The sequence below is a fragment of the Muntiacus reevesi genome, chromosome 20 (assembly GCF_963930625.1).
Source record: "Muntiacus reevesi chromosome 20, mMunRee1.1, whole genome shotgun sequence".
Classification (NCBI taxonomy): Eukaryota; Metazoa; Chordata; class Mammalia; order Artiodactyla; family Cervidae; genus Muntiacus; species Muntiacus reevesi.
Window position 1 is genome coordinate 51,343,714 of NC_089268.1, and position 25,545 is coordinate 51,369,258.

The 25,545-nt window shown below is 49.4% G+C and overlaps 1 protein-coding gene across 1 annotated transcript in view; it reads left to right on the forward strand.

Moving 5' to 3' along the window:
• Window positions 1-25,545, forward strand: part of GMDS (GDP-mannose 4,6-dehydratase) — a 435,146-nt gene that overhangs the window by 177,209 nt on the left and 232,392 nt on the right. Inside the window, exons 5-6 of the mRNA XM_065912734.1 lie at window positions 19,275-19,467; window positions 20,404-20,508. Of these exons, the coding sequence (XP_065768806.1) occupies window positions 19,275-19,467; window positions 20,404-20,508 (298 nt within the window). The remainder of the gene's footprint in view (window positions 1-19,274; window positions 19,468-20,403; window positions 20,509-25,545) is intronic.

Consider the following 25,545-nt stretch of genomic DNA (forward strand, 5'->3'; position numbering starts at 1 on the left):
TATACATCTGAGTTCATTGTAGTATTTTCTCATGATTATTAAGGCATTGCAAAATGTTGTCTGTAGTTATTTTAATGTTTTTATGAAGTTAAGCTAAAACTCTTGCTTCCCTAAAAATAAATTTTTAGAAAATTGGAAGCATTCCAGTGACCCTGATTTAAACTGTAGAACTGGGAAATGATTAAAAATTAAGGTTTTTGTACTAGTTTGCATTCTAAGTCTTGCTGTTGAGTGCTCTGCATGTTCTCTCTGATATTCCCACCCCCAGCAGTGAGAGGGCACTGCGGTCCCTTCCCCCCTCACCAGCACTTGGAGGTGTCGATGTAGATCTGGGCATTCTGCTAGACGTGCAGTCGGATGCCCTGCTTTTCAGCTGCATCTCTTTGATAACACATGGTGCGGCGCGACTTCTCATGTGCTTCTTGCTGTCTGTGTATCTTTTTGGTGACAGGTGAGTGCTAGAGTTTATAGCTTTTGTTTTTACTTGTCGCATGTGTTCTTGGCCTTATCTTTTTTTTTGCTTTATTTGTGTTGAATTGGGTATTTCAAACTTTTAGAAAATCAAATATTCATTGTATTTGTCTGTACATGTTTGTTTAAATTTCTTAGTGAGTGCTTTAGTGCGTTCGTCATATGCACGTTTTTCTCATCACTCTTTACCTGTACTTGTGTGGTGATGGTGGTGGCTTGGTTCACTGAGTTGTGACCAACTCTTGAGATCCCATGGACTGTAGCCTGCCAGGCTCTTCTGTCCCTGGGATTTCCCAGGCAAGAACACTGGAGTGGGATGCCATTTCCTCCTCCAGGGGAGCTTCCTGGACCCAGGGATGGAACCTGCATCTCCTGTTTGGCAGGCGGATTCTTTCCCACCGAGCCCCTGGGGAAACCCCACCTGTGCTTGTTCGCGCATTAGACGGCCCCCATGTGATGTAAGGAGCCGGTAACAGCACGCTTCCGTTTTCTCAGCCTGGTCTTTATGCTGCAGTTATATTCATAGATTTTCTTTTCACGCATCTTCTAAATCTTATAATCTATTGTTATTTTTGGTTTAAACAACTTCAAAGACATTTTTAAAAGAGTGTTTTTGGCAGGTTCCTGGGAAGCGGAGGAAGCACTCCTTGGTCTAAGATTCATTCAAAACCGAACGTATTTTGGCCTTCTTTCTAATATCATGGCCTGTAGGTGTGGCTTCAGGAAATGCTAAGCTAAGTTTCTTAGTTTTTATCCCAGTATCTATAAGATACACTTCTGTTTTTGTCTGGCAGTGTAGAATACTACCGTTTGAGTCTCAAATCCACACGCTCGGGTCAGCTACTGAGCTCTTGTCAGCAGCAGGGGAGCTGTGTGGGGCTGGCAGAGGTGGCCGGCTGGGCGAGTTCAAGCCCACCCTGTGACGTGTGGACCCGTGGGCACTGAAGAAGGACCCTGTCATAAACAAAAAGTGTGGATGTAGATAGTTAAAAATTAAGCTGTACTTTAATTTTTTAAATCAAGAATGAATAGGAGAAGCAAGAAGAATCTTCTGCATTCAGTAAAAATGATGTTGAAAATAGTTTTTTCTGAAATTTAGTGCCAGGAAAATGTTTCTGTGTGATAAAAAACTGGTGTACACCCTCTTCATCAAACAATGAGAAAAGATGACACAGTTTCCCTCATAGTTAGTGCCTCTTATTTCCAGAGCAGTTTCAGATGGAAACAAGGTTAGAATTACAAATGTTGGAGTTTGTATTTCAGAGGTAATGGGGTCTAAATTATAATTTTTAAAATATTCTGAAATTAAGCAATTATAAAATGAAGCCATAGTACACAGTTGTCATAAAACATGCTGCTATGCATTTAAGTGTTGATGTTTCATTTACAGATGAACCAGAAAAGATTTGTGTAACCAAATATACAAGACATGAGAATATACCCATTGGCATAGCCGGATTAACTGCTTTCCTGAGAATCTGACAGTTATTGGAACATATTTTTCTCTTAAAATGTCATCAACTTAACTTTGAAGAGCTAGAGTATGTTTTCAACTGTACAGATGGTATTAAACTCCAAAAACCAAGAAATGAAAAGTTTAGACCCTTTTTGGGGAAAGACTAGTAAATTTGCGAACATAGTGAGTAAACAGAGCACTGAGCTATATAATCTCACATTCAAGAGAATGTGAGTGAAAAAATGAGACGACATTCATTAACCTGAAAGGTACATTTCTCATATAACTTTTCATTATAAATAATCAGGAAGATAATATTCCCCAGAGGTTCACGTGCTTAGAGTTGTGTCTTTTTTTTTAATTAGAGGGAAGTTCCTGGCGCATTATAAAGGCATCATTTGCTTTTACCTTGGTTTTCCTCAGGTGAGCTTTTTATTCCCCACAAACAAATAAAAAGGAATCTCCCTCAAGGGTGATTTGAGGGGCCCTGAGGCCCCAACTTTCATCCCTTGAAGCTGTCAAAGGATGAGTGACTCACCAATCAAGTTTCTCAGATCAATCTGGGTGTTTTTAAAGCCACTTGTTATTTTCTATTCTGTTTTAAAGAGTACAAAGACTACTCTGTGTGAAACTCTCTTTTCTGGCACTTTTTCTCAACCTCAAGGAAGAATTATAAGACAGGAAATTATATCACAGCAGATCGGTGTTCCCCTTTTAGGAAGAACTTACACTCAGGGTATTACTCAAACCATTTCTACACTCAAGGGCAAAATATTTGCAGTGCACCCTGGGAGTTGCTCCTCTCACTGCTTTGAACACTGTGATTGAAAACTTTATGCACTTTGGATGCATGTAAATGAATTTAAAGGTCAAATTGATGTAAAGTAATTTTGTGATGACTGATTTATTTGGAGGGAAAGTTAAGTACTTCGCTAGGTTTTTAGTTACAGAATGGAAAAGGTGGTGAAAAATTACTGGTGGGAAGACAGGGTAGAATGATGTTGAAAAGTGTGTTTTTAGTTAATGCAGAAAATACATAAGATAGAATGAAAACAACATGTAAATTATTCATTTTTAGGTTTACTTATTGCTAAATAAGAATCTATTTAGAGTTGTATAAAGTGTACGGCTGCGAACAAAGATTCAGAACCCAGTTCTTGTCCTTTACCTCTGAAGCCAAAGGATTGGATGACTTCCGCTTTTCTGTCACGCGGGTGGGAGGACGTTGCCGGTGGGGGGCATGGGGCAGGGCTGGGGCCAGTGGGCGTGGCGCGGATGGGGCAGTGGGCGTGGCGTGGATGGGGCAGTGGGCGGGGCGTGGGTGGGGGCAGTGGGGCAGTGGGCGGGGCGTGGATGGGGCAGTGGGCGGGGTGTGGGGGGGCAGTGGGGCAGTGGGCGGGGCGTGGATGGGGCAGTGGGCGGGGCGGGGGCAATGGGGCAGGTCCGTCCTGGCAGAGCTGTTCTGGTGCAGCCTGGCAGCCTTCCTGACTCAGGTGGTCGCGTTGGAGACGAGGGCAGGGGTGATGAGTATGAGTCTGCCGTGGGGGAGGGATGGAAGGGGCCCTTGCGAGCGCGAGGTGCCTCGGGTAGAGGCAGCGGTGGCCCCGACAGGTGAGCCGAGCCCTGCGGGGCGGGGTCCAGGCCTCCCTCGGCATCACCAGTTTCCCACGGCCCGCGCTGACGGAAAGGAAAGCAGGGACGCTCGAGTTCAGACGCCGAGACCCCGGCTGCGTAGAGGGGAGCCGCGTGTCTGCCCGCTCGAGGCCTCTTCCCTTTCCAGGGCTGGCGTCAGGGGCCCCGCAGGACTGCTGACCGAGCCTTCTGACCCGAGGTCGGGCCCTGCGCTGGACGCCCTGAGCCCAGTGATCCCTCACATATTGCACAAGGCCCTGTGTTTTGAGGTAATTCAAAACCTTATTAATCCGGGCCCCATTGAGTCAGGATTTGAGCAATTCCAGACGCAGGCTTGTTAAAACTCACCGTAACGGTTGCTGAGAAAAGGTTCCACTAAGCAAACGCATAGCGCAAACGCGATCGTGGCAGGAATGCTCTGACTCCTTAGCGCGGGGCTTTGTTTATAAGTGGTCCTAAGTACTCCTTAAGTCCTTCAGAGGCCCTCACTCACGTATAAACTATCTGCTCGCTCACTGCAAACCACTCTTATCTAGTTATTACATCTGTGGATTGATACTGGCTAAGATTTTACTAGTTTAATTCCACTTGCTGTATTTTATAGACGGTTTTCAGCAGCTAATGTCAAACATCAGCTCAAATAATTGTCCAAAGAGCAGCATTAAATCCCAATACCAGAAACCCATTTAGAACTTGCTGAAAGCCAGACTCCATCTCTGTGTCCCTCGCTCTTCTACCCACAGTCCATATTTCCGTCAGCCCCGCCCTCTCCCTGCCACTGTGGACATGTCAGTGGATGCCGGGCTCAGGGGATCTGTTCCTGCTTCCTGACTCACCGAGCCAGAGTCTGGAGCTTCCGTGTCAGCCTTCAGGCGCGGTGATGGTTGGAGAGCCTCAGCCAGTGACAGTGTGGGACCAGCCCCAGAGGGGGGAGTGTCAGCAGCTCAGAGGCTGTCAGAGTTCCCCAGGGTAATATCTTCTGTCATTTGGAAGGACTTAAAATGAGACAAATGTTAATTTTTTTTTTTTAAATCACAGTGCTGTACATCATGAAGGATCTTAGTTCCCCAACCAGGGATTGAACCCACACCCCCTGCTTTGGAAGCTTGGAGTCTTTTTTTTAACATTAAAAAATTATTTATTTTCAACTCTGCTGGGCCTCTCTTGCTGCATTCGGGCTTTCTCTGGTTTCGGGAGCTTCTCTCGCGTAGATTCTCACAGCGGTGGCTTCTGTTGTTGCAGAGCCTAGGCTCAAGGGCTCAGGCTTCAGTCTTTGCGGGACACAGGCTGAGGTGCCCCTTGGCCTGTGGGATTTTGCTGGACCAGGGATCAAACCTATGTCCCCTGCATTGGGAAGCGGATTCTTAACCACTGAACCACCAGGGGAGTCCCAAGAGAAACATTAATGTAAACACTGGTTGATTTTTCTGTTTCTGGTGCTTGCTGACCCAAGCGTGTCAGCGTCAGCTCAGCGTGCCCTCGGCCACTGTCCTAGACTTCACGTGCCACAGACGCACGTGGTGGGGCCTGTGTGGTTGGTCTGAGTGCTGGCACATCAGCTCACCAGTGCTACCGTCGTGGGCGAGGCCTGGGGCTCTCCGACCCACGGGAGCCCCTGGATAAAAGATGCTGTGGGCTTGGCCTTGGCGCTGAGTCAGAGGGAGGTGTGTGTGGTCCCGCGGGGACCAGGCGCTTACCTCCTGCTCTGTGAGTGTCCGTAGCCGAAGGTGCGGTGCGGAGCTGGACTGTGCGCTGTAGTTCTCTATCCAGAAGTTCACACAATGGGAGTGATGGCGAATACAGACCGGAGAGGAGACGCTGCTTCAGGGGAGGAAAAGGCTCCGTAATCTTGCAGTCTGTGGGTGATGAAAGGGGCCTGTGGTGACGCTCATGGGAATCCGCGGGGGTGCGGCGGGAAAGAGGTGGAAAAGTCAACTTGGAGCCCACTGGTGGAAGGCTGTGCAAAGCTCCCTGAAGTGCATCAGCGTCTGGGAGTCTCTGAGGGGTCTTGAGTGAATTAAGCCAGGGGCCAGGCAGAGACGAGGGGCAGGTGAACCACTGGTTAGACTGGAGGACCTCAGAGAGAGGCGCAGAGATTCATAACCAGTTTAAACACTTGCAAATCAATTGTCCTGCTCATAAAATATCTATACCAAAATATTAAGTTATTAATGTGTATCTGACAGCCTTTCATTTCTGTGTGTGGGCACAGAAAGAGCCGCTGGGTTCCCTCCTGACCTGTCGTGTCTGTGGCTAGAACCATGTGTCCTTGCGCTGGCCCAGCTGGGCTGCAAGTCCAGCGACACACGTGCGTGTTCCTCGCGCTGCCGGTTCGGGAGGTGTCTCCACCGGAGCCCTGCGGCCGAGGTTCCTGAAGGCCTGCATGAGCAGTGGCTCTGCTGGCAGGGGTGAGGCCGAGCCTCGCTCCTTCCTCTGCTGCCCCGGGAGCCCCGGGGCACCCCCGCTCCTTCGCTCAGTCCCTCTGCACTGAGGGAGTCAGGTGCATCCGCGGAGAGCTCTGCGCCCCCCACCCCACCTCTCCTGTTCCCCCTGTTGGGTCTGGTCCCAGCAGCCTTCCAAGCCCCTGCCTCTCGTCTCCTCCAGCCAGGGAGCTGTGCCCTCCATCTGCCCAGAGACATCCCATGTCCTGTCTCCCACACCCCAGCTCCCCTGTTTCTCTCCCTCTCTCCCTCCCTCCCCACTCCCTTCATTGATGTGTTTCTGAGGACTTTATCTTTCAAATTCTGAGACATACAGAAACCCCCCAATACAACTGTAGTGTCTAATTCTGTTGCATTCCTGACTTTTTTCACTTTATATGTTTGGAAGCTGGAATGTTGCTTTGTGTTGGCATCCTCTCTTTTCCTAGCCTACTATAAAAGAACTGTACAAAGTATCCTTTTCATGCTATTTTCTGGAATTGCTCTTTATTTGACGTTAGTATTACCACTTTTACTTTAGTTTTATTAGCATTTGTTTATGCCTTTTTTCAATCTTTTTTGTTCATGTTTCGGGTTTAGATGTCTTGAAAATAACTTCTAATTAAGCTTTTTAAAATACTTTTAAAGAACCTTTGAATCTTGATGGGAAGTTTCAAGGCATTCACATCTATTTTAATTATTGATGTGTTTCCTGATTTGTCCTAATCCCTGCCATTGTATTTTATTTTTTTTTAATTATCACTTTTTCCCTTTATTTCTTTCCTTCTGTTTCTGATGTCTCTCATTTATCTAATTTTCTTTAAGCTATAGTCCACCCCAAGCTGTTCTGAAGGTCTACATTCCAACTGTACTTTGCTGGTTGTTTCTCATAAGAATATTTGAAACTATGAATTCCAAGAATTTAATAGTATCTGCATGTTATGCATCTTTGCCAAGGATGAAAGGAAATCTTGTGCATGCTTTTTTCTTATCTCCTCTTTCCTACTTGAATCCTAGGGTTATTTTTTTTTTTTTTTAAGAAATAATCTATATTTGAAATACTGGGTCAGATTTCTTTATTATATCTTTTTTATTTTACTGTCTTTCTGAGCAATTGTGGTTAATTCCACAACTGCATTATTGGACAGAGTTTGGGCTAATTAGGATTTTTATTATCTTCATAGTTTGCCACTCATTGCTTGCATTATTCATAATCATTATTTTCTCTGAAGTACATCCTCAGGTAATATTTTTCCTGAGAAGAATGCGTTGGCATGCTTTCCAGGTCTTTTCATTAAGAAAAATGGTTTTCTTTTATCTTCACGGTTACTGTGGCATCTTGTTTCAGCTCTGGGGTTGTGGTCCTCTCCCTCAGGTTTGTTCGGTTCTCCCTCATCTGTGTTTAGCATTTAGGATCGTCTCTGCTTCCCCTGGGTTTCCTCCTTCCCTGCCCTCCTCTGCTCCTGCCGGGGGCTCTTAGAGACTTTCTCCTTGTTTTTGCACTGAGAACCCCCCAGGTCTGGGGGTCCGTGGTCAGCACCCGCGGGCCGGATGCTCAGGGTGACCCAGCGACGGCTCCAGCTCCTACCCCTCAGCTCGCAGCTGTGGGCGCCCCCACCTGTCACGGTTACATTTCCCCTGTGTGCGCACCACTGTTCCTGTCTGTTTGGGGAGATTATCGAGTTGGAATTCACACCAAGACTTTGGTTGTCTTCAGTGTTTTGTTAGGTCACGTGTCTCCACTGGGCACCTCAGCTGAGCGTCTGTATTTTCATTTTCCTCACGCTTTCTGGGTCCTCCGTTTCTTTGTGTATTTGCACGTGGCTCTGTCCTGCTTGGAGGTGACACGCGCTCCCCGAGCCTGCTGCTTTGGGGCCTGCCCCTTCTGGTGTGGACGCTCCGCCCCCCGCAGGGTGCCCGGTGCTCCTTGTGGAGCGGGGTGTGAAGCCGCCAGTGCGGCTGGCTGCAGAGGCCCCGCAGTGCCGGGGGTCTCCTCCTCTCCCAGGGCCTCCGCCCACCAAATGGCCAGTGTGAGCAAGCTCCGCAGGGCTTCACAGGCCAAAAGGGGGGGCCCCCTCCCAGGTGCCTGGGAGCGAAGCAGAGAGCCCGCCTCTTCCAGGAAGACCCCGGGGGTGGGTGCCGAAGGGACTGTGACTTGTGCCCGAGATGGAGGTCCGGGGCTGATGCCGCCTCACGTGCGCAGGGAGTCGGCAGCTTCTCGCGGCCCTTCCTTGGGCCCAGGAGCGGCCTCTGGACCAGCCTCGTCCTCTCTGGGTGCTTCCCCCCTCCACCCTGCAGTGCGCTCTCCCCAGCCGTCAGAGCACCAGGCAGGAAGAGGGGAGGGGCCGCCAGGTGTGAGCACCAGCCTGCTGGGGTACTGTGGGCGCCTCTTCCCAAGCTCAGGGTTGGGGACATTGCAGGGATTACTGGGGAACTGGTGCAGCTTCCAGAAAGGCTGGCGTCTCACTCCTTGGTGGGAGGTCTGCTTAGCGAGTATGGCAGAAATGCTTGATTTGTCCCTCAGCTCCCGTTTTCTCCTTCTCAGCGATACAGTTCTGAAGTTTTGTCTGAGTATATCGTCTTCTATAATAATTACATTCCCAGCTCCCTTTATAATTTGTTTGTGCATGTGACTGCCTTCTATGAAATTACTTTCAAATAGACATGACATCTGCTGCAGTCTATAAAATTGTGTGTGTGTGTGTGTGTGTGTGTGTACACAGAGGGGAATGGGAAGAATCTTCTTGGTGGGAGGGTGGATGTGGTAGCAGGAATCTTGGCAGCCATTTTGGACTAGGGCTTGGAAGCATTATGATGTGGATAGCGGGGCCATGGAGAGAACTGGCATCCTTAGTAATTGTGGGGCTACCAGGCCTTTCTCTCTACAGGCAGACTTATACAAGGGGAGGGGGAACTTTCAACTTGTGTCAGCTTCTCTTTTTGAGCTTTTCTTTCACTTTGATGTGAGCCCAGTCCCAGCTGATGGAGGCAGTCACTTGGCGCAGGGAGGAGGAGAGCTGGAGAAACGGCAGCAAGGGCAGCTGCGAGGAGCCCCCTCTTGCTGCTCTGCGAGGCTGGGCCCCGGCGGGGACCCCGGCAGTGCGGCCCCACGGGGAGGAAGCCTGTCCCAGAGAGGTCTGCCCGGAGCCTGACTTCTCTCACTGGGTGCTGGGCAGGGCTACTGCTGCCCCCTGCCCGGGTCCCCTGAAGAATCCACGCCCACAAATTATGCCGGAACCAGCTTCTGTCCGTCCACCACCTGATGACCCAGCTGGTTGTTGGGTGAAAGAGTGGAGATGAGGAAGAAGCTGGAAGTTATGGCCCCAGGAAGTTAAGCAGCAAATGACATAGGATGGCTTCGCGGTGATCGCTTCTTCACAGGGGCAGTCCTCCATGCCTCTGAGCACGCAGTCTCCCCCTGCGCCTTCCCTGTCTGTCCAGCGAGGGGGATGTCCTCCCCGCCTGTCCTCGAGGACCGGCCGTCGGCCCTGGCTCACCTCAGTGCCTCGGCTCCTTGGCGGCCTGGCTCCTTGGGCCTGTTTATTCACTCCCTCCCTTGCGAGTGTTTGGACAGCAGAGGCAGTGCCTCATTCATCTTTCTGTCCCCAAACTCGGCTCTGTGCCCAGGCCTGGAAGTGCACCCTCCGTGTTTGCTGAAGAGTAATTTTTGCTTTGCTTTGTTGATGCTTTGTGAAAATTATAAGCTACAATATGGAATATAGTGCATAATTTCCCTCGTGGGAAGACCAGAATTATTCCCTCCTTTTTAAAACTGAATCCGTGTGTTTTTTAGCTGCATTCTGAATCAAACAGGCTTGTATGAAAACTAGGCCACTGTTTTCAATCCTACACCTATGGGGAAATACGTTCCAAATGGTGGAAACAGCCTAAATATATACTGCCATAGGCAAGCGGATTCTAAATCACAGCCAGCCTGTTTTTTAGAAAAAGGGAAGCATCGTCCCGGTGTTAAATTGCAGAGAAAAGCAAGGGCACCGATTCTGTGTGTCTTGCTTGTGGTTGCAGGAAGCACTAATGTAAAGGCGCGCTCGGGGGGCGTTGGTGGAAGTTTGGTTTTTTCCCGTATATTATTATTTTTCCCCTCGTGTTAATCCAAGCTCCACTACTTACCGACTGTGACCTAGGCAAGCTCCTTAATTGCCCTGAGTCTCATTTTTTCCAGATGTAAACTAGATATAATAGTAGCTTCTGACTCATAGATGACCGAGCGCTGGAAAAGCGCTGGGCAGGTGCCCAGCGCCCAGCTGGCCCCCGGGTCTCTCCCAGCCGCCCGCTGGGGCTCCGCGTGTCTGTCCCGGGGCTCGCCCCTGTGCTCAGGGAGCCTCCCTGGCGTCCTTGGTGCCACGGCCTGCTCCTCCCTGCACACCTCTCATCCCTGGGGGTGAGTCTGTGGGTCTCCTTCTTCGTATTATCTGTCCCCTTCTCCCATCACTGGAGAGCGAGCCCCGCGAGGGCAGACCTCTTTGCTTGTTTCGTTTGTGTCTTTGGCACCTGGAACCTTGAGAGTTGCTCTGTAATACTTAGCTGAATAAGCAATAAGAGGACTTAAAGTGGATCGGATGCTAGTTTTGCAAATAACATGACTCAGTGTATCTGCAGCAAAAAGTGAAAGTAAAATAAAATGTGAGAAACTTGCCTGTCAGAGAGACACTACAACTTTCAGTGGATTTTGCGTTTTGAGGGTGTTTTATCTGGACGTATTAATACGTAGAAAAGAATGAAAACCAGATGAAAGCAGGTTTTAAACATTCCGTTCCCACATTCTCTCCCCTTCTTCTGCTTGACACAAGTAAGGGGAATGAATGGGCTCTCTCCTTGCACATCTTTGTACCCGACTCCCTGGCGGTTTCCCGAGTCCCTGCTCTGCGTCTCCGCGCCCATGCCGCAGTGACGACGCTGGCCGGCCAGGCTGGCCTGTGCTGCGCGAGCAGCCGCCCCGGGCGCCGCGTGTCCCTCGTGGAGGGCGGTGTTGGTTCAGGCAGCAGCGCGGCCCCAGGCTCAGCCCTGGTTTCCTGTGCTCTCAGAGAAGGGGCTCAGTGTCGCCTCCGTGAGGCGGGGCCCGGTGCTTCTCCACGTGTCCCCTCCTGTCTCCGCCCCGCCCCTCACTCTCAAACCCTGTGTGGCCTGCACCTGGCACTTGGGCGGTGTGGCTTGGAGACGACCCTGGAAGGTGAATCGCTCTTACCCAGTCTCCCCAACAGCCGCCCGGGTCATTAAATGAATGGCAGTGAGGGAGTGACAGGTAAAGCTCAGGCCAGACTCGAGTTTCCTGTGGGGTCAGATCCCGGGTGCTTCGCAGGGTCTTCACATAGCCGTTGCCTTTTCTGTGAGTTCTAAACCTTTGTGAAGAAGCTTGGAGATAAGCTGATGTTAGACCACCATGGTCGTGCTGCACTGCATCCTCATGGACTTAATTCACCTGGCTTTGCTGCTTAATTAGTAATGTGCGCTTTGCTCTCTTTAAGGCAGTGAAAGGCTAGCTTCATAGGGGAGACTGTTGGCGCTTCTGCAGACGGAAGGCCAGGGTCGCTGAGGGTGGCGAGTTTAGCAGCTCCCAGGCTGCAGTGTCTGGCATCACGGGAGGTGCCCCCGCTCAGGTTGGACTTGCCCAGACCGTGCTGGCAGTCCCCGGGCAGTTAATCTCCAGGGCACCTGTCACATTTCAGAGAGAAAGAGCAGGCACCAACATCTCATCTTACTCAGAGAGCTCCCAGGGAAGGTCATCTTCTCAGACGTTTTTAAGAACACAAAGAACATCATTTGCAGATTACCTATGATTTAAGACCTGTCTTACTGTAATAAATCTTAGAGGAAAGTGATGTTCTTTTGAATAACAGAAATGCTGAAACTTGAAATTACTGGCACTCACTAGTTTTCTAGGTCATCCACTTTTCAAGCCGTCATAAATATGCCTGCGCTTTCTGCATCCAGACACAAAGTGGTTCTGCTCGGAATAAAGCCATGCGTGCACCCCGGCCCACCTGCGCACGCTGACTCACCCTGCTTCCGCCATGGCAGGCCCACGGTGGCAACCTCAGGCTGCCTCCTGACTCCGGAGGACCTGGTTTGTATCCAGCTCTGGTTCCCTTGTCCGTCACCCTTCCCCACCTCTCTCCCTCTCTTCACTGCATCTGTGTGTTTTGGGGTGACATTCCTGGCTCTGTGCTAGCTATTGAAGATGGAAGAAACCCAAGTCTCACAAAATGTACCCATTCTTTTGGTGTCTACTTTTGCTGTGATATTTCTAGGTGTCTTTTCTAAACACTTTGCTTGTCTTCAGTCATCATAGTTTCGATTTCTCTGACTGCTTATTTCCAGTATTTTCAGTCTTTTTCACTCTGTTATTGTTTCATTTTGCCTGTTTTCAAAAACTATTTCCTGTTTTTAGCTGATGTTATTAATTGTTTGGTCTCTTTGAGATATATATATGAAGTCAACATTAAAGAGATATTAAGGGGAACTATTTAAGGTCATTTTCAGAATGTGCTATTATTTTCATTTTCTCTGGTGTAAATTCTCTCTTGAATTGTAGATCTTGTTGGTTCTCTCTTTAGCATGAGTAAATAATTATTTTTGAATTATTTAAACTAACGTGTTTGAAGTTCATCTTAACAGTGTGAGGAGCCATTCTACTTCTAGAAGAATGTGGCCTGATTAGATTTTACATTTTGGGAAGGTCATTCAGGCAGCATGGAAGATGGAGTTTAGAAAGCCCAGACCAGAGGCTGGGAGATGTGTTTGGAACGTTGCGTCTGTGCGAAGGTCGTGACGAGAGACCCGGGGTGTGCGGTGGTGGACGCAGCACGGATGTCAGGGTCACGAGGAGCAGCTGCGTTGTGCTGGGCGGGGTGCCCAGGCTGCCCAGGTGCCTTCACCTTCAAGGCCAGCGCTTTCTGGCCGCACCTCTGGCCACGTTACTCACTGGCAGCTTGGAACAGAAGGTGGAGCCTGTGTTTCCCTTGCTTCCACTGACCATCATGTCAGTCAAGAGGAGGGTTGTGTGTGTCCTCAGATACACAGAGGAGTAAGCCTGGAAAGGACCTTATGTGGGAGAAAGAGCCTGAGGCTTAGGTTGTTGACAACAAGGAGGAGAGCCCAGTTTATCACTCGCCATCGGCACCTTCTGTGTCACTCTTTCCTCGTTTGTCGTCGCCCAGCACACACCCAGAGGCATCTTCACCTTACCCAGGGAAGCTACTATCACAGCAGGTTGCATTTCCTTCTTCTGAGAACTCGCGCGTTCATTCTAGTTCTTTCTTTCCCTGCTCAACTCCGACTTGGATGCGGTTATTTTCCGCATTTGCTCTGAAATCAGTGTCCTCTTGGTCTCAGGTGTATGTTGGCCTGACGTGCTGTGTGTGCGGCCATCTGCCCCCCACCCCAGCCTCCTGGCTCTGCTCGGCCACTCAGCTCACAGGGCCCAGGGGAACAGACGTCGGTCTGCAGTTCAGCAAGCACCACACTGGGCAGTGTTCAAAAGAGAGTGAGACGTGCATCCTGCCCAGCGTGACCTTTGCTTTCCTGTGAAATCTAACTTTTGTACCACGCAGCAGTTTCAATGTGGAAAAAAAACCATGAAAACGCAGTGGTTTTTTTTTCCCACATTTTGAAAGTGCATGGCTAATACCTGCTTATGCACTTTTTTGTTATAGAAAATTCTACTTTTAAAATGCCATTTAATAGCACTAAACACATACTAAAAGCGTGAACAGCAGCAGTGCTGTTGTTAATGATGTTTTCCTCCTAGAGACTGCACGTCGCTGCATTGCCTTAGTCTTATGTTTGCATCAGGTTTTTACATCATTTTGTTCCTGTGGGAATGACTCCTGTTTAGAATGGACACTGCGATTTAGAGAAAGGCATTCACAGAGGAAGGAGCGATTTCGATGCCCCTGTCCTTTCTGAGGAGATGTGCCATGTGTGGTGGTATTGGAATACTTGGCTCTTTCTTATTCATGTCTTCACGGAATATCACTCTGCCCTGGGCATGATGGAGAACAGGATGGAGGCGTGTCCCTGCCCCCAAGACCATGGTTTCTCTTACGCACAACCTGCTTCTCAAGAGCGTGGGTTGCTCCAGAGGGAGCACGTTAAGCAGATTGTTTTTCAAAACACCGCTCAGTTGCAGACGGACTTCTGTTTTGTTAATTTAGTGCCTAATCAGACTTCAGTGAAGGGTGTGCCCCTTCACAGCCCTTTCAGGTCTTCTCCAGCCTAACGAGCGGGTTTATAATCTTTCTATTCATATCCTCTATTATTTAACAGAGCCTGAGTCACTGCACCCGCTTCCTGCTAAGAGTTCACAATGGGAAGAAACCTCGCCCTCCCGAGCCCTCTGCCCAAGTGACAGCTGGTGTGTGTCCTCTAGACTCTCAGACTCTCTGCGTCCAGAAGATGTTCCTGGAGGGGGGTGACCGCGAGGCCTCCCCACGTGCGGCTGGGGGGCACTGCTTTCTGTTCTGTGTCTCTGCCCTTTGCAGTGAGACGGCTCCTTTTCTGTTTCTCGGTCCCAAACTCAAGCCGAGATCTGTGGGGATTCAGGGTCTGAGGGTGTGGCTACTATCCCTTTTCTCTCTCTCTCTCGCATCTTAAATGCACGGCCTCCACGGTCCAGTTTTCAGTGTCCTGACCTCTTTTGTGCATTTCCCCCAAAGGCTTAGTGTATTATTTCTTCTAAAATTGATACACTGTATGCTTATGTGCTGTTTTTGGAAGAAAAAGCACCTCAAGAGAAATGGAGGCAGAAAGGACAGAAACTGTGTGCCCACATGCCGCGCTGCTGCTGTGGCCTGTCTTGAGCTGGGACCCTCAGACGCCCCACGTGCTTGGGGCTGAATCTCCCTGAGCTGTTCGTTTCCTGCCGGGAGCCTGGCTCCTCTTCATCTTAATGAGACTCTCTTCCCTCACAGGACGGGAGCCACGTTCCTGCAGCTGCGCACCCTGTGGCTTCTCAGGCCCCCCTCGCGTTCCCAGCAGTCCCCCTTCTGTGGCTGCTGTCCTGATGGTCTGTGGACTGAAGAACGATTAGCCATTGGGATGCAGAGGGAAGTGCTGAATTCCCACTTCAGCCTGTAGTGGCGGCCGCGCCAGCTGTCATGGCAGAGGCTGGAAGAGAGAGGGTGCTTCATGCCGAGAGTGGACGCCGTTCCGGCCCCCCGTGCCCTACCAGGAGCCGCTCGGGCTTGGTCTGTGCCGAGGGCTCCCCGAGTCCCCGCTGCCTGCGTGGTGGCGGGAGGCCTCTGGACTGTCTTCAACAGACAGTTTAATCCCTTGCTTAAGCGTTTAAGGCTCTTGGCTGAGTCCCCCTGATGCAGATAATCCCTCCAGTCACTCCCAGGCCTCCTGGCCAGGGGTTTCAGGGCAGTTAGAGCCTTCGTGTGTGTGTGATCAGAGTAATGCAGAGACTGAAGCTGTGAACTTTACCAGCGAGGGCTCAGAGCTACATCGGTCATTCACTTTTTGATTATCTGTCCAAAAGCAGTGTCACAGTAACGCCTTAGTACACCTATGTGGTTTTGGGACTTAGTCACCGAGGTCAGGAGTCTGCCGTGATTCAGACCGTAGAATAATCGAAGATGCAGCGATGTGCCGTGAGGTTGTGTGCGTCAGGCCCCGACGTGGGTGGGTGGGGCTTGTTCATGGAGAGGGTGTGGGTTCTGAGAGACTGGGCCGAGATTCTGATTAGTCAGTGTTTCTGTTCATCTTCACGGATAAAAAGTGGAATCGGGAGAGAAGTCGAAACTTGTCCTTCGTCTGTTCCACAAATGATTTCGTGTCCTGCCGTGTGCTGAGCAGATGGGTGGGACACGGGGTCCCCATGCGGGCAGTGGGCAGACGGCTCTCGTGGGATTGGAGTTGTCAGGAGCACGATGCCCGGGGCGGTTGTCTTGTCCAAACTCCACGAATGTCGACTTGGAATATTTTTTTAAAAACCTAAAGGGAAAGGTTCCCCACTCCAGTATTCTGGCCTGGAGAATTCCAAGGATGTGTAGTCCATGGGGTCGCAAAGAGTCAGACACAACTGAGCGATTCTCACTTTCAATGGAAACTGCGTTGGGTGTGCAGACTTGCACAGAGATGTCCCCTTTGTTTAGTCTGGGTAGAATGTGCCACGCTGACGGACTGATAACCTTATGATTGTTAGATGTTTCAAATTATCAGTATAAATGTTTTTGAATGAAAACATAATTGCAGTGAAATAAGGAAAAGATCATATAAAACTGGGCTTGTGAGTGTCAGGAGGTTCTGGTCTAGAGGCACAGAGAGCCAAGGCTGGGAGCGAGTCCACAGCACAAAGCCTGGTTGAAACGACGCCCCTCCTCTGTTCTGGCGCCATCGCTGGCTCCCCAGTGCCCCCTGAGCAAGACTGCACCGCGGCCGCCCCAGCGTGGCCCGCCTCTGTCCCCGGCTTTTCCCACCTGAGCTGGAGCCTCCTGGTCCCTGGCACGGCCAGGGTGACCGTCTGGTCTTTGCTCATGCTGACCCCCCATCAGGGGGCATCCCACCACATCTCCGCTGGCTCACGTGGGCGTCTCCCCCCTGAGCCTTCTCTCCTCCATCCATGTCCTCTCTCCTTCTCTGAGTTTCTGGCTCCCTACCCTCCGTGGTCCCCAGACCCTGTAGCCGTCTCAGCCCCACCCCCCTCAGTTCCCGTGGCCTCAGCCTTGGGGTCCCTTCATTCTCCTCGCTGTTCTGCACCCGGAGGCTGGCGGGGGGACTCCTTCACCTTTGCATGTCCTGCACTCAGGACAGGGTGCCCTGCTGCTCGGGGTGGACGCCCCATAAACAGCGCTGCCCCTCACCCCAGATTGGCCAGGAAGCCCCTCTGCCAGGCTGCATCGCCCCTGTGGGCCAGGCCCCTGCCGTCCCGCCGCCCTGCTCTGATCTCCTCTCGTCCCAGCTGCGAGGAGGTGGCTACCCTCTGAGCGCCGTGTCCGTGGAGACGGGTGTTTTATTGTTGCTCTCCTTGATTAATCATCGCACTTGCAGATTCCAGCTCCGAGGAGGCGTGGCAGCGGGCGGCTGCCTGTGTGGTCCCGCGTCTCCCAGAGGCGGAGGCAGCGCCCGGGGCCCGGCTGCCTCTTCCCACACAGAGTTCTCCTGCAGCAGCAGCCTCTGAGGGTCTGAGGCGACATCTGTACTCAGGAAATGCTGGCTCCTACCTTGAGATTTCAGAAATCGAGTTTGCTTCCCGCGTGAAGTCTGCTCCCTTATTAACTGTACGCTCAGGTCACTTCAGACTCCCCGCCGCCCTTCAGGTTCTCACTGGTGGGAAGACAGGAGACGCAGGCACACACAGACAAGGCTCCTGTCCTGGGGCTCCGGGCCACCAGGCCGTGGGCCACTTGGGCCCTGAGCTCAGAGGTGACGCCAGGAGGAGACGCCACCCGGGGGGGGCGTGAGGGTGGTGGGACCGCCGACCTTCCTGGCCCTGCGTGGTGTGAGCCCTGTGCTGAGAGCCGGGCCCGGTCCAGTGAGGACGCTTCCAGAATCCACGCTCACGTGTTGCGAAGTCGTGCGGGGTGAGAGCAGGCCTCCGGTGCCTCCATCTGGGTCCCCACAGCGCTCTGGGTGGGAGGCTCCGATTTCTGCCCCTCTCTGAATGAGGATAACTCTGGGATATGCGTTTATATCTTTGAATGTTGCTCAGACCAATCTGCTCTATATTTGAACTCAAGTTTCCTGTTTTCCTGTGACTTGAAGCGCCCTGGGTCCCGGCGGCCCTGCCGCTGGCCTGATGTGCCTGGCGGTGAGCGTGTCGGGGGCGGCAAGGTCTTCCTTCGCTCGCCTGCTCTGCCTGCCCTGCTTCCCACCTGCGGCCCCAGACGCTCCTCTGCTCTGAGCTCTGCATCTTTGGGCAGCGGGACCATGCAGCCTTTGTTGTAACTGTTAGCTGAAGCTTTGACATTGACAAGAGTTTCGTGTATCTTACTCTTTGAAATTGTACCTGTTTCAATAAGATTAGGTTATCAACCTTCTTCCATCTTCTGATAGCCCATGTTTTCTTGTAGTCTTTGTAGTCTTACTTGCTATTTCTGTGTTCGACATTTAAATCTCAGTGGCTGTCTTCATTCATCCACCCAACACTGACACAAGCCATGTTTCAGGCCCAGGGCTCCTGCTTAACACAAGGAAACTCTGCCCTCAGGAGCCTCGTTTTAATGGAGAAGCTGGACAGTGAGTGAAGGCTGGGTGAATGGAGTGGAGGGCCCCTGGGCTTTGTGGGCGGAGAGGATGGCAGGGCAGGCCCCCGGGACGGGGCACATCGCGTGCAGCGCCAGGCTCACCGTGTGCGTGCCTGTGAGCATACACACCAGGACAGCGATGGTTTTTATTAGTTTACGAGATTTTAATAAGTTACCACGTGGGTAACTTATTTGTTGTATTTACAGTTACTTGAAGAAAATAGCACGTCGGTCACGTTTATTTTTAAATAAAGCATGTGAGAGCAGCAGAGTGCTGAGTGAGTCCCTAACACCCTCTTCTCCAAAGCCCGTCAGCTCCACGCGCGTAAGCATCGCGCTGCAGTCAATGTGTCCCATAATTAAAAGATAAATGTGTTGTTGTTTAGTTGTTAAACCATGACTGACTCTTTGCAACCCCACGGACTATAGCCCTCCAGGCTCCTCTGTCCATGGAATCCTCCAGGCAAGAATACTGGAGAGGCCTGCTGTTTCCTTCTCCAGGGGATCTTCCCAACCCAGGGACTGAATGCACATCTCTTGCATTGTCAAGAGGGTTCTTTTACCACTGAGCCACCTGGGAAGCCTATATTATGTATACAAGGTACTAAAAAGTCATGCTTGTAGCTTAATTAAAAATAGAAGCTAAAACAGTTCTTTCCCATGTTCCCAAACTTCTCTGTGTATAAAAATTAAATGGGGCTCATTGGAAATGTGGGTTCCCTCCACCCCCCACCCAGAGCTTGGCCCGCTGAGCCCTTCCAGGACGCCCGGCATCCAGTGGTCCTGCGGGGCAGAGGCTCGCATTCTGAGGAGCCCAACCCCAGGGGCCTGAGCCTGGAGTTAGGAGGCAGCGAGTGTGGGCCAGGCATTCCCCGTGTCACCACAGGGAATTGATACCACTTTCTAAAGGTATTTTTCCATCCACAAGATGTTAGAAACAGATGACATCCACGCTCTTACTCTGCTGCTGGAAAATAACATTTTTCCACAAACGGAACCCTTCCGAGTAGCAGCTGCAGCCTGTCACCTCTGAGGGTCTTTGCTGCGGGTCTGCACTAACGTGGCTGGGTCGGCACCTGCTGTTTCCAGATCTCGTTTGACCTGGCGGAGTACACGGCTGACGTGGATGGCGTGGGCACCTTGCGGCTCCTGGACGCGGTGAAGACCTGTGGCCTTATCAACTCGGTGCGGTTCTACCAAGCCTCGACAAGCGAGCTCTACGGGAAGGTGCAGGAGATACCCCAGAAGGAGACCACGCCTTTCTACCCACGCTCTCCTTACGGTGAGAACGCGTGGCCCAGTCCTGCCCGGGGGCTGGCGTCACGTGGTAGGCGATGGCTGGGCAGACGGACCAAGGGGCGTGACTTGCCAGCCAGACGCCTGTGCGCAGGCAGGGTCCTGCTGCCGTTGCCTCTGGGGTGAAATCGCTGTCTCACTGCACCCTCTAGACAAAGCGCTGAGACGGAAGTTGCTTCCCGCAAGATTCTTTGTACTGGACTGTGTGGGTCGTGCTAAAATGATGTCTCTGGTGTTTATTCCATTTCCCAGTTTAAATTCTCCCTGAGCTCAAACCCTTAAGTGAAAGTGTTAGTCGCTGAGTCGTGTCTGACTCTTTGTGACCCCGTGGACTGTAGCCTGCCAGCCTCCTCTGTCCATGGGATTCTCCAGGCAAGAATACTGGAGTGGGCTACCTTTCCCTTCTCCAGGGGGTCTTCCTGACCCAGGGATCGATCTGGATCTCCTGCATTGCAGGTGAATTCTTTGCCATCTGAGCCACCAGGGAAACCCTAAAACAGATAGACAAATCTATTGCGTCTAATATATTTATGAAAAGAATATTCACAGAAGACTTTAGTGATAAACTGTAAAGCAGCTAGAATACCAAGATCCACGTTTTTCAGTTACTAATTCCTTGAAACAAAGAAAAAGGGGGTGAGGCCCAGGAAAGGTCAGTTTGCTCTACGGCACACACTGCAGGTGAGTTAGCTTGTGAAGGAAGGGGCTGTGGCTGTTACAGAAGGAAGAAGCTCTTAAGTGCTTCCTTGTTTCATGACTAACTGGCAAAGGAACCTTTATTTTGTCCTTGGATTTTGATTCATTTCTTCCCTATCTTGATACATTGTGAACTGTAAATTTTGCAAGTTGTTACATGTTTGAGTGAAAATCTGTTTTACAGTAAGACACTCTTTGATTTGCTTTTAAAAATTTATTCCAACAGGGGCAGCAAAGCTCTATGCCTACTGGATCGTGGTGAATTTCCGGGAGGCGTACAACCTGTTTGCAGTGAATGGCATCCTCTTCAACCACGAGAGCCCCCGGAGAGGTCAGTACAGGTGCCGATGGGAGGAGAGCGCCTGGCTCCACTCAGGGACGTGTGGGGTGTGTGTGTGTGTGTGTGTGCACGCGTGCACATGTGTGCATGGGCTCTACACGTGTGCCGTGCAGACTGGGGCTGTTTCACATCTGTTTTTAATGATGAGTGTCAGAAGCAGTAGATGAAGACATGCAAATCTAGCTTTAATGACCTATTAGCTGTGTTAGGGGTTTTGTTCAGCATGGAGCTGAGCAGTGTCCCGGGTTTACCATTTCCACTGGAAGGGCTCACCACGCATGTGTGAACCTGAGGGTCGGGCGGTGGCCTTGGAACACGAGGGGCCGGGCGGGAACCAGAGCTTCTTCCCCACGTCTCTGTCGCTCTGAAGCCTCCACCTGTGGTCTCCCCTTTCTCACTTTGAATCAGTTGTGCACTCTGTGTTCCTTCTTTACATTCCATTTAACAAGCACCCAGACATTTCTGTGCTTCTGGAGTGTGTCTTAAGGTGCATTTGAAATCACTGCTTATCTTTAGAATCTTTATTTATTTTCTTTTTCAGAAAATCGTATTTGTTTGCATTGGCTTGTTGCCTTTTTGTGGTTGTCTTTGAGACTCCAAGCAACATGCCAAGTCTCCTCTTCCAAATATTAGGTTTTAAATAAGAAAATGTGTACTTCTTTCATTATTTCTGGTTTACTAAAGCATGAGAAATCTTTAACAAAACATGTACACCTACAAAGTGAAAGTCATCTGTTTAATCTAGTTCTAAGAAGTTTTATTAAATTTCACTATCATTTACGATTTTAGCTTACAAATGAATGAGAAATCCAGCGATATAAGTTGTTTCATGTCCAAAAATTAGTAATGCTTATAACTTGGTCAATGAAATTTTATGTGACTGTGTAGCCACGTAATTAAACCCCAGCAAGTCATGAGAAAAGATTAAAGTGGCATTTATACTGGTATGTTTAGTGGCAATACATTTTAATTTTATAATTGCTTAAGTTAAAAATTCCCACGATGGACTGCTGGAGCATAAGAATCCGGCTGCCGTCGCTGATGCTAAAAGAAGAGCCAGTGAACAGGTTCAGCGGTGTGGGGCATCCTGAGTAGCCGGGAGAGGGGGCGCCTGACCGTCCCCGCCTCTGGAGCGGGTTGGGGTGCTGGGGACTGACCGTCCAGCCTCCCAGTCACAAACATGCCAATGTGTCTTGTCTTCTGTGCTACCCCCCTCAAATTTTCCACTGGCAAAGAAAGAAAACTCAATTATTGGGGGTTAGGTTAGGATAGGGAAAAACATTCTTAGTTGTACAATAAGTAGCTTTACATTTAAATATAAATCCCACCTCAGTCCTCTATGTGCATGCCTGCCAATGAGAACTGTTTGTCTTCATGGATGTTAGTGACTGTTTAAAAACTTTTATTTTTAAAAGGAATGTTTATTTTTTTAAATGTATCTGTTTTTTATTAAGGTATGGTTGATTCATACTGTTGTATTGGTTTCAGGTGTACAATTAAGTGGTTTATATATAATGTAACTGAATATATATGTATGTATGTGTACACACACAGAAAGCATGGATAGAGACGATGTGGTAGATATATACAATGGAATATTACTCCGCTGTAAGAAGGAACAAAATCATGCCATTTGCAGCAACACGGATGGGCCTGGAGATGATCACAGAGTGAAGTGAGTCAGACACAAACACCATAGATGTCACTTAGATGCAGAATCTTTAAATGTTACGAGGGAACTTACTTACAGAACAGCAGCAGACTTACAGACATAGAAAACCAACTGTGGTGACCAATGGAGAAAGGCTGGGGGAGGAATGGACCATGAATTTAGGAAGATCACATACACCCTACTACACAAAGAGCGGGTTAACAAGAAGGACCTGCTGTATAGCACACAATCACTCATTTTGTAATAATTTATATGGGAAAAGAATCTGTGTGTGTGTGTGTGTGTGTTTCAAGGCTGTTCTCCATTTGTAGTTACTGTAAACCCTGGGTTCTATTCCCTGCACTGCACAGTACATCCTTCTAGCTTGTTTATTTTGTGCGCAGTTGTTTGTAGGAGAGGACTCAGAGGCCCTCTCTGGTATACCTTAGCAAACACACAGAGCTCCTCTTTAGTTGCCTGCCGTCTGTGCGCCTGTGATACTCTCGTGCTTCGAGCTTATTTTCTCAAGCAGCTTGAGCACGTGTGTGTCCCTCACTCCTTCCGCCCTGTCATCTCTGGGCCACTTTTGTTTCGCTGGTGCAGTGGTAAATCTCAGTGTCAGCGAGGGTACAGCATCACAAAGGCCCTATTAAGTAGAGCCGAAACGGAGGCTACTTTCTGCTTTTTCTCTAACAGAAGCTAATTGACAAGGCCCTTTTTGACTGCTTGCATAACATTCCATGAGAATCTCAGACTTTTAAGAAGTAAGGAAAAGGTATTTTTCGTATAGAGATATTCTGGACCAGAGGTTGGTCAGCTCTGGCTGGTGTGCCCCATTCTGCCCACCTGCTTGGGTTTGTAAGTGAAGGGTCACGGGAGCCCTGCCATGCCCAGGAATCACACATTATCGGTGGCTGCATCCACAGTGGAGGCCTGGGGTCTGCAAAGCCCTAAGAGTTGACTATATGACCCTTTAAGAAAACATCTGCTGTTCCCCCACTTTCTACCCCCTGGGAACAGCTGAAGCCTCAAAAGTAAGAAACATTCAACTGTGTATAACGCGGGCTTCTCCCAAGGCAGCAAGGTGGTTTTATAGAAAGGCTTCCAACAAACATGAGTGCCGCGTGAGTCAGTGGTTAACCCACCTGGAGCAGGATTCCTGCAGCGTGTTGTCAGCTGGGCGCCGAGAGGCCCCCAGGTGACCCGATGTCGGGGCTGGTCCTAGCTGGTCCTGCCGGGCAGGCGGCCGCTGGCTTCACCTGCACTGCCTGTCTTTGCTCCCTTGCAGTCCTGGTGAGCTCACAGTAGCTCTGAAGGTAGTTGGGGTGGTTCTGATTGGCCCAGAGTGACTGCTCAGAGTCCCCGATCTGGTGGAGACACCCGTGACCAGGGGCGACCTGTCTGCCCGGCGAGCCCCCCGCTCGCTCTTTGGAGATGCAGGTGGCTCGTGCTCCAGGTTTGCTTTTAAGAGAGCAGAGGCCCTTGAGTAGCATTTACAGCAAATTAACAGTGATTGATAGTTTACTATCTAGCATTGTATGTCCATAAAGGGATGAAAATGCATCATCGTGTGTTCGTATTATATGATGATATTCACAGATATCAACATAGTGCTTTTACTCATAAGCACTCAGCTCTTTAAAGTAAAAAATGGACTATTCTTTTTAAATTAAGAGTTGCTTTACTTCATGGAGAAATTGCACACAACTGGACATGCACCTGGAAACCCTTTACTTCTGCTCTTGTTTCTCTAAACTTGAGCTTCTTCATCTGTTTTACTTACATGTGTCTACATGTGCGTAAATACACGCGGTGTCCCGTTTGCAGAACAGAGTGTGGCAGCGGTGCCGCCTTTCCTCTGAAGATACAGGTTTATATGTTCTCTCTTTAGGAAACAAAGGCTGTGCTATTGTCTAGAACTGTGACATTTCTGTGAGGAGAATGTCATGTGCAGAGAACCTTTTTGTTTCCGTTGCTGTTTCTTTGGAAAGCTGATCAGTTAGAGACTGACATCACGGAGCTGTTAGCTATAGCAATTAGATTATGTGAAAAATGCTGAGAAATTTTAAAATTACTTTAAAGTAGCTTGTTAAAAGAAAGTAGCTTCTTTTCCAATATATTGGTTATCATGATAAAATATGAGACAGTTCTATAGATTAGAACACTGAAAGCATGCCTACTAGGAAGGTCATTGTACCCATGAGCTGTTTTTGCTGCAGCCGACATGTTCAGTTAATACTCTAAAGATACTTGTAGAGATATTTTGACAGACTTGTTAAACTTACACATTACTTTCTGTGTATGTAGTAATTCATATACACTTCTATTTTTTAAGATTTCTTAATTTAAAAGTACATAGTAGCCCATGAGGTGATCCTCTTTCTCTGAAAGCGGTTTTAGGGGACGACCAATGGCTGCCTACCTGTGTGTGCCCTCCCCAGAGGCGCTCAGAATCTATGAGGAGAAGGAGTGGAGTCTTTTCGTCCCATATGTCTCATCAGTGAAGAAGTGGAAGTAGCATGAGGGTGAGGTGTTCACGGTCTCGGCGCTGACTGATGTCCGCGCGAGGCTGGCACAGCCCTGGGGATGGAGGGTTGACCTACACGTTGCTTGTACCTGTGGAAATCGCACGTGGTGACGCTTTGGAGTTGGCATGGGAGCAGGTCACCCCCAGGAGCAGAGCTAGGCTTCACGATGGAACGGAGCAATGGCTCATGTCTTTGGTGAAAGACATGAATTCTTCTGGTTAAATGCAGTGTGCCTTTCAGATGTTTAGCAGAAATGATCATAATGAAACATTAGTTTTATGGCAGTAAAATACAAATGTGATTTAAAGTAAAAAGCTGATCTTGAGTATGACCAAGAGCTGGCCAGGAGAAAAAGCAGAGCTTATACAAAATACGTTACAGTCCCACGTGACAGTGTGCCGCAGTAAAGCACCTTAGATACACCCATGATTAGCAGTTCGGCTCCGCAAATGCATGGTGTCCAGCGACTGCTTAGGAGTAGAGGCTTTTTTAGATGCTATAGCACATGGCTCTAAGCATGGGCTTCGTAAGAAACCATATATATCAGTCTAAACACAGTATTCACCTGACTGGGAGACGATGGAAGGTTCATGAACTTGTGGTTTTAAGGTTTAGACTTGAGCTTTCTTTTTTTTTTTGCCAAGTATTTTGCTTCTTAAAATGTCTAACTATATTAACATAAGTTAATCTTCAGATTTTTTAAAACTATAATTGCAAGAATTAACTACTCAAATCATGGTAAAATTTTCGACAGTTTTCCCCTTTATTTTTCTAAAGATTGTTCTTTATTCATTGCTGTAAATATAAAATTAACTCTTCAGACTAGAGGTTCTCCACTGGGATGGGGAG